The 8,944-nt window shown below is 39.9% G+C and overlaps 1 protein-coding gene across 1 annotated transcript; it reads left to right on the forward strand.

Moving 5' to 3' along the window:
- The first annotated feature begins 737 nt into the window (after positions 1-737).
- rab14l (RAB14, member RAS oncogene family, like) lies at positions 738-8,944 on the forward strand. The gene is made up of 8 exons (XM_033989446.2): positions 738-875; positions 3,902-3,960; positions 4,192-4,245; positions 5,599-5,776; positions 6,142-6,208; positions 6,637-6,724; positions 6,829-6,859; positions 6,953-8,944. The coding sequence occupies exons 2-8, from the start codon at positions 3,909-3,911 to the stop codon at positions 7,128-7,130; spliced, it is 648 nt and encodes a 215-aa protein (XP_033845337.1). The 5' UTR covers positions 738-875; positions 3,902-3,908; the 3' UTR covers positions 7,131-8,944.

The raw sequence follows: 8,944 nt of genomic DNA on the forward strand, positions 1-8,944 counted from the left end.
ACGTGAGTCTCTCATTTTTGTGGCAGTGATGAACCATGATTAAAGGCAGTTTGAAATAAATCTAAAAACACTGAGTGAATTCTGGAGGTTCTGAGCGTTGACCTGAGCCAGGACCTGTCCATCGTTTACAGAGACTGAAAAACACCTGTGCCCTCAGTGTCCAGATTAAAGCACTAGCGACGCAGGGGCAGTTATGAATGTAGTTGCTTTTTAAAAACAGTAAAAATGTAAAAAACACACTAACTTTAAAATAAAAACTGTAGTCTGCAGAAGTTTAAAGGTGCACTATGTAACTTTCTTGATTATCTTACTTCAGACGTTATTGGTTTTCTTTCAATGTTTCACACTATGGCATTAAACTTATCTATCTTCATCGAGGTTAAACAGGTGATGCCACTAGGCCAGGTCAAAGGTCAGATCTGTGGAGAGGTGACCCATCTCACATTAAGAATGAACATTTCCACAGTATTTTAAAAATCAATAAAAGCAGCTGTAATAGCAAGATGTAAAACTTGGTTACTCTGGAGCTATAACAAAAAAGTAAAGCCAATATGGTGCATCTGTAGGATAAACTTAAAGACTCAGTGGGGAAAAAGCACTTTAAAGAAAAGAGGAAAAGATACAGCTATATGTGAAAAACAAGTAGACCTATGGGTAAAAGTAAAACTACACCTGTCCAGGTAAGTGTCTCCTGCAGAAGGCTCCACTGATGCAGAAGCTCATCCCTGAGTCTTTGTCCCAGACGCCCATTGTGCTCAGAGGAGGAAACCCTGTGCCTTGAGCCGCCATCTTGGAAAAGCAGATCACTGGAGCCGGAGGATAAACTGCACCTTTTCCACTGCAAACGCCACAAACGGAAAACACTCAAAGTTTTGGTGAGTCAGCTGACCGTCCCGACCTGAACACGAGTCTAGAAATGGACAAAAAGTGTGAGGAATAATCATGTTATTGTGTTAAAGGCATGCATTACTTAAGCCTGTGTGTGCCAGTGCTCAGCTAACGGTCAAGCTAACGGTTAAGCTAACGAAGCTAGCCTTATTTGACTTATCAAACTGTGGTCATTTAAGTTCCCGGGTGTGACTCACAGATCCGATGATAGTTTATGTTTAGCTTCAGCTGCTCACATTTACACTCAGGCTAATTCATCACCTGAAACAGAGGTGAACGTTGTGACATTAGTGTAATCAGCCGTGATGCTAGCGCTAGCATTAGCATTAGCATCGGCAGTGATGATGATGATGATGATGATGATGAGGTGGAGGAGGTGGAGGAGGAGGATGTCAGGTGCGTCTTGTCATTTCACCTCAGGCATCATCTTTTATAAACTGTCACCTTGTGTTTGTGGACTTTGTCTGTGCAAACAAACGCAGTATTTCCTTTGTTTTAAGACACTTTGCGGATACTGTTGCTACAAAACAAGAGCTAGTTTTTTTGCTAACAGTGCTAACAGTGCTAACCTGCTAGTAGCTCTTTAAACGGATCAGGCCCTGTTTTTTCACCGGTTTCAGTTGTGTTTATTGTCCTGCCAACTGCAAAGATGAGTTATTTTGTGTTATTTTGTGTTATTTTCAACGACAGATCTGCACCATAAAAGTGTCACTTTGACACTTGTCTAATTTAATGTTAATGATAAGCAAAAAATGTTTTCTCAAATAGTTTAGGCCAAATGTGTCTGTAATATGTGTGTGTTTGTGTGTCTATATGTGTCTATGTGTGTATATGTGTCTGTAATATGTGTGTGTGTTTGTGTGTCTATATGTGTCTGTGTTTATGTGTCTGTAATATGTATGTGTGTGTATATGTGTGTGTGTTCATGTGTCTGTAATATGTGAGTGTGTTTGTGTCTGTGTGTTATGTTTGTGTTTAGTATGTGTGTGTTTATGTCACCTGTTCCTGCTGGATTTAAAGTCTTGTGTGTGTGTTTATGTGTCTGTAAAATGTGTGTGTTTTGTGTGTGTGTGTGATGTCTTTGGCTTTGATACTCGTCTAAACTCAGTATTTACAGGATAAAGGGTCAACTCTGACATTATGTTACAGGATTTTCTTCTCAGCTGCAATAATTTCTTGACTAAAATATTATTACACAGATGTTTAATGTGTATCTCTGAGTGTTGCATTGTGTTGCATTGTGTTAATTTTGCTCATTACTCTGATGAAGGTCTAAGCGGTGCACGTTATAGTCTGTTAACAAACTATAGAGCAATATGACATAGACGAACGGGCACCAGGGCCGTGAAGTGTCGAGCTGTGAAGGAGTCACATGATTTAAAAAGTGGATATTACAGTCAACCTTGGAACTCTTATGGCCGTGTCATAACCAACTAACTACTCACCATTGTTCAGGGAAAGCTGGCCAATAACATGGTGATACCTAAGGTGTGCCACAAACAAATATTACAGCATTACACGGGGGCTAGATGCCACACGAGGGTCATGTGACTGAGGGGAGCTAAACGGTAGGCTGAGAGTTTCTGTGACTAACTCAGAACTACTGGTGTTTGCACTTGTGTAACCTTCACTTCCCTCCTCGGTTTCACTGCAAAAAGGAAATTTGTCTTTTGTGATTATCATCCTGAAAGAAGCTGGCCTGTTAGAATAATGCCTAGCTCTGAGCTTTTACTTTTTTTTTTACTTCTGTTACTCAGAAAGGAGTTGTGTGTCTTCTGTAGTGCAGGGCTCCAGAGTGTGACCAGTTTGGCCACACACACCTCAAATTTTGTCTGGTACCACTTAACATTTTCCTTTGGCCCGACAGATCCTCACCACATCCCTTCTCCTGTGTCCTCTCTCCTCATTATAAACGCAGATTAAATCGTATAGAACACATTTAAGTCATTGTTTTGACTGACTCTCGCTCCGCCTTCACCTTTGACCAGATAAAGACGGATCTGAGGTGGATGTGCTCAGGTGTTCAGAGAGATAACTGCACTGCAGAGCTCAGAAGATTGGCTTTTTTTCATGTGTTTGTGAACGAGACAGAGCGTTTACCTTAAAGAGAAGCATCAAACCTGCAGATCCTCCACACTGTGTTTAGATCCTTAAGTGAAGCTGCTGTGTGAGGTGAACAAACAAAATAAATGTAGAGGCAAAAGACGCCAAAGTTCAACTATTGAGGTCTCACTTTTACTATAGTGAACTGTAAAGATCTTTAAAAGCACAGACCTCTCACTCTGATTAGTTTGTGAAGCCAATATTTATATAATAACTTTTTATGAATTAAACTTATAGGTTTCTAACTCATTCTGATTTCACTTAAAGAAAATGTAAATTCTTGAAAGTTGTTTATTTGATTAAATAACTTTAAACAGATAAATCTAGTCATTATTAAAGAAAACAAAGAAATAATATGTCAGTAGGTGTGAAGTATAAAGTATGAACTGTATGTCTGGGTAAAAGTAACTAACCAAGTTATTTCTTTAGCCCTGAAGGTTAAGGACAAAACATTACAAGGACTTCAATAAACGTCCGGTTCAAATCGTTCGTCTGGAGCCTGTAATGACTCAAGAGCTTCTTGTAAATGGAATGACACATCTTCTTTTTTGTTTGTAAAGCAAAATAGTCTCTTCTGCTGAAGAAGTAAAAAAACAAAACAGGATGTTTGCAGAGCTGTCAGGTTGTCTTTTTGGATCTGTTTGGCAGATATTCATTTGGAGTCAAATAACTCCTGTCCACCTTTTTAAACTTCATAATGTGGCATCACAGTGAATCAGATCTGTGTGAAAGGGTTTAGTTTGTGGTGGGCGCTCGTGGAGTCATAGCTCATGTACAGAGATGATCTCTGGCCCCAAAACAAACTACGTCGACCATTCTGTGCTTTACTGATATTATAAATACACTGGCACAATATTACAATCAAGGTACTTTTATAAAAGTTGTCTTATATGTTTTTTTTCTCTTTTAGAGCCAAAATGGCCACTGCTCCATACAACTACTCCTACATTTTCAAATATATTATTATTGGTAAGTATCCTACACAATTATAAACTGTAAATAAGCATGAACACTGTTATCATAGTGAGACATTGTCCAATATTTGTTTTTCTTTTAGGTTTAATAATTGATCATTTTCTTGGCATCGTGTCTAGATGTTAACATTGTACATGATGTCACGTTCTTAGTCACACTAGTGCCATAAAAACGACATAAACGTAGTGATTATTGGAGTTAATGTGAGGTCTCTCTTTTTTCCAGGGGACATGGGTGTTGGAAAGTCATGTTTGCTGCACCAGTTCACAGAAAAGAAATGTAAGTGCTGCCATCATATTGGACGACTTCTTAGTACTGTGTATTTTTCAATGTCGAAGTCGACTGGAGCCAGTATCATCTCAGCTCTTTTGAAATCCTCCAGCGGAAATCTCATTCAAGAGTCCTGATCCGTGTGTACATGTACACGTGCTTGTACAGCTGCAGCTTTCTGCCATTATATCTGCTGTTTGGTGCCACCATTAAGGAGGCAGATGGTGTCATTCAGTCAACATACGAGATTTACTAAGAAACTTTAAGACATTTATCAAAATATGGCAAAGGAACATCTTCAAAGAGGGTCGTAGTAAAACCCTGGGCTTTAACTGAGGAAGGATGGACAAAAATACTGACAATATTGACAAAAAATTATTTCAATTTATTTTCTTTTGTTTTATTCCAATTACAATAATCAGACAATATTATATAATGTTCATGCATCCAAAATGCACTAACACATACCTGTAAATGCAGCATGACATTCAAGTCTTAACTAAGTTTGTTCTTTTTATCTTTTTGCAGTTTTTTTGACAGTTTTTCACAGTTAATATCCTCAATGTTCAAATCTTGCACATCTCTAAATATGAGTATTTTTTAAATTAACATATCTCTTGCCCGGCGTCCGTCCCTCAAACTTTGTTCAAATCAAATTCCTGTTTGAGTTTTGGTCCAATCATAGCCACTCGTTTGTCGTCTGTCAAGTGGAACATTTCTTCTGTAAAAGCCTCGTTTCATTCAGAACAAAGTCTGTAACTTATTTTATCTCAGATGTAAAGAGTTTAGAGCTGCGCCTGATGATTCAGCAGAAATCCACATGGTTTACAGTACTGTGTCTTTTCTTTTTTTAGCATAAACCAGTTTGTGTTTACTCAAACAGATCATGCACTTCTCTGATAATCTCTGATAATATTTCTCTGATAATACTCCTCTGATAATACTTCTCTGATAATACTTCTCTGATAATACTTCTCTGATAATACTCCTCTGATAATACTTCTCTGATAATACTTCTCTGATAATACTTCTCTGATAATACTTCTCTGATAATACTTCTCTGATAATATTTCTCTGATAATACTTCTGTGATAATACTTCTCTGATAATATTAATAATACTTCGTGTATCAGTCCTGCTCATCTGAAATCCAGACCCAAACGTCTTTGTGCTGTAAAAGTGTCTTGGCAGTAATGGCAAATACATCCCACATCTCTACCTTCTAATCGCATTTAGAAATATAATAATATTATATATAAAGTAACTCACTCAGAACCTCTCTGGGCATTTTTGCTCTTGTGCCTCACCCTGAGAACCTGCCCCCTTCAGGACAGATGATGAGCTCTCTCTTTGTGTGTTTAGTCATGGCAGACTGTCCCCATACGATTGGTGTGGAGTTTGGCACCAGGATAATCGAGGTGAGCGGACAGAAGATCAAGCTGCAGATCTGGGACACTGCTGGTCAGGAGCGCTTCAGAGCGGTCACTCGCTCGTACTACCGCGGCGCCGCAGGGGCCCTCATGGTCTACGACATTACTAGGTACGTACTGATACCTTTAGTCTCTCACAAAACAAACAAACACTGTGCTGCACCTGGCAACTATGATGAAAACAAATCAAATACCAAACTGTACAACACAATTGCCATAATCCTACACCTCTGGAAGACGAGACCTTGTGACAGGCATAATGTGCATCTGTGCTAAATACTGATCAAAGATAAATTATATGTAAAGAATTTGTATCAACATAATATATGGGCTTCTCCATCCCTAATTCATCCTGACACCTGAATAAACTATGGCCCCTTCTCTGAACTATTCTGTGAAAGAATAAATGCTTCAATTCTTTACGTGCCCTGGTCTGTTGTCATAGTTACCGTCAACATCCCTTTAATGTTTCCAGGAGAAGCACGTACAATCACCTCAGCAGCTGGCTAACCGATGCTAGAAACCTCACCAATCCCAATACTGTAAGTGTTCACAAACACATTTTACTCAGACTTTTATCAAACTATGTACATGGTCAGTACAGCAAATAAACAGAGCGAGAGTGAATGGGACTGACACGATACAGGGATAGAGGGAACTTCAGAAAACTGTTCTGCAGATGGGAAACTCCTTCTAGGAACATCCACTTTGTCTTGTTTTCTAAGACGACTTCAAAACTAGTGTCTTGAAGCTAATGGTACTACGTGGATTAAGATCTAATTACACAATAGTATCCAGGAACATGATAGTATCCAGGAGCACTTCAAACCTCGGCATCTACGGCCTGTGGGTTTGGAGCCAAATGTCCCTTCTACTTTAGCCCTGCATTTCTTTTTGACATTTGACATGTTTTGAGCAATGGGAAACACTGTTACTACATTGTGTCACACAGCGTCTTGTTTCTTCTCAGGTGATTATTCTCATAGGAAACAAAGCAGACCTAGAGGCCCAGAGGGATGTCACATATGAAGAAGCTAAGCAGTTTGCTGAGGAGAATGGTGGGTTTATTAGTGATTTGGATTTAGGTATAAAAAGTTCAGTGAGTAACAGAGTAACAATGTATTTTTGTTGTTGCTTCATCTTCATCTTCTCTCTTCTCCAGGTCTATTGTTCCTGGAAGCCAGTGCAAAAACGTAAGTTGTTTGAATTGTTGTTGAAAACCAATAACGTCTGAAGTAAGATAACCTTTTGCTTAATTCTTACCTGGATTGTTTCGTTCTTCTCAGAGGTGAAAATGTTGAAGACGCTTTCCTGGAAGCTGCTAAGAAAATCTACCAGAATATTCAAGATGGAAGCCTTGACCTGAACGCGGCCGAATCGGGCGTCCAGCACAAGCCCTCCGCTCCACAGGGGGGCAGGCTAACCAGCGAACCACAACCTCAGAGGGAAGGCTGCGGCTGCTAATGACCAAGCAAAGCCCCGTCACCCTTTCTGCCCTTTGTCCCGTCTGTCGTGACGCCTGCCCTCTCATCATCCACCCCACTTATCCATTCCTCCATCTGCTTCCCCGCTCCCCTTCCTCACCGCACCAGGAGTGGGATTGGAACACGGCTGCAGAGGGGGCGATGCAGGGGGCAGACAGCGACTCGGGCCTGACTGAGCTGGGATGTGGACTACATCTCTCCCCTCCTCTGCCTTTCTCCTGTCTGTCAGTGTTTTACTCCTTTTCTTCAAACTGAGTTGGCTGTTGACGCTCCACCCCTTGGCTTCCATTGCACCTTTCAGTATAATTCCTCCCATCACATCATCATCGACGCTCTTCACACAGGTCACTGACACTTAAACAGTATGTAACTCTGCGTTAAAATACCTGTCACTGGCCAGTTTGTACAAAATTATCCCAAAAATCTATTGCTTTGTTAACCAGTTTTTTCTTTTTCCAATCATGGTTTATACAACGCAGGATTAAGTGGTGAATCTAAGGCAGATTTGAATCATGACACCACCTGTGCAGAAGGTTTAACAAAGTCAGGCTTTCGATAGGTTTCTGAATATGTTTGGATTTTAATGTATTTTTAGACATGATGTGACACGCTGACCGCTTCTCTGGAAATGTCTTTTGTCTTTGTGCACACTACACTTAAAATAATCTTTAAAAGCGGCGTTATTTTTGAAGTCATTACTTTTCCTTTCATCAAGAGTTCCACCCCACAGTTTTCCCCCCAAAGTCATATCGACAAAACTGGTCTTTTCCAGCAGTTGGTTTTCATTGTTTGTTGCCTTATTATTACTGTAAACCTTACTCTTTCTCTGCACTTGCTCATTTCTATTTCATGACTCGCTAAATCAACTATCAAGTGATTTTTAGAAATATAAATATGTGAAAGGCAGCTCACATTGTCCCAGGTGATTAGCTGCATGCTCTTTACTCATGTGAGCTTGACTGTAAATTTGAACAGACCACCACGGCTCTACTCACACGCCCCTTTTACCCGACACGATGCTGCACAGAACAGACGCTCTGGTGCCCTTTTGGCTGGTTGTTCCCTCTGCCTTGTATGAAACACCTCGCAGCATGTCCAGCCTATCTAAAAGCAATGACATTGTTGAAATTTATGCTTTGCTTTACCCCTAAAATATATATTTTTTTCTGTATCATAAGTTACTCCCCGATTACACTGCTGTATATAGCGCTTATTAACTATTGGTGAAGACCTCGCTACTCGGAGTTTAGGACAAATATTTGCTGACTTTGCCAAGATCTGTACAGTTAATGTGCTAGTGGGTTGCCTGTAATTCATGCTTGGGAAAAATTCTGTAATATAGTTTCTATTAATGTATGTAAAAGGACAGACACCTCCAGAGCCCAACCTGCCCGGCCACTGCACACTACTGAACCTGGTGGACGGGAGGAGAAGTTTTTTTTTCAAATGTCAGTATACAGTGGAGAATGGGGCACCTTTGTTTCGTGTATTTCCTCCACCTGGGAGGTACCTGCATCACTGTCTTAAGTTTTGGAGAAGGGGGATTGGTTTATTATTGTGGGAAGTTGGTGGGTTGGGTCTTCCTTTATCCTGTTTCCCACCTCTTTGCAGTCTGAGTGACCACTTCCTGCTTTTGTCTGTCCACAAGTACAAAAGTACATATGTATAAATTTTTAAGAAGCTGTGCTAACATTTAAATGCGTTCTTGCGTGTACATGATTTTAAAATGTTGACATTTTGATTTTAATGATAAAATACTCTAGACAGAAAAAATAAATTATACATAACCTGTTG

This window comes from Periophthalmus magnuspinnatus, chromosome 23 (assembly GCF_009829125.3).
Source record: "Periophthalmus magnuspinnatus isolate fPerMag1 chromosome 23, fPerMag1.2.pri, whole genome shotgun sequence".
NCBI classification, from domain to species: Eukaryota; Metazoa; Chordata; class Actinopteri; order Gobiiformes; family Gobiidae; genus Periophthalmus; species Periophthalmus magnuspinnatus.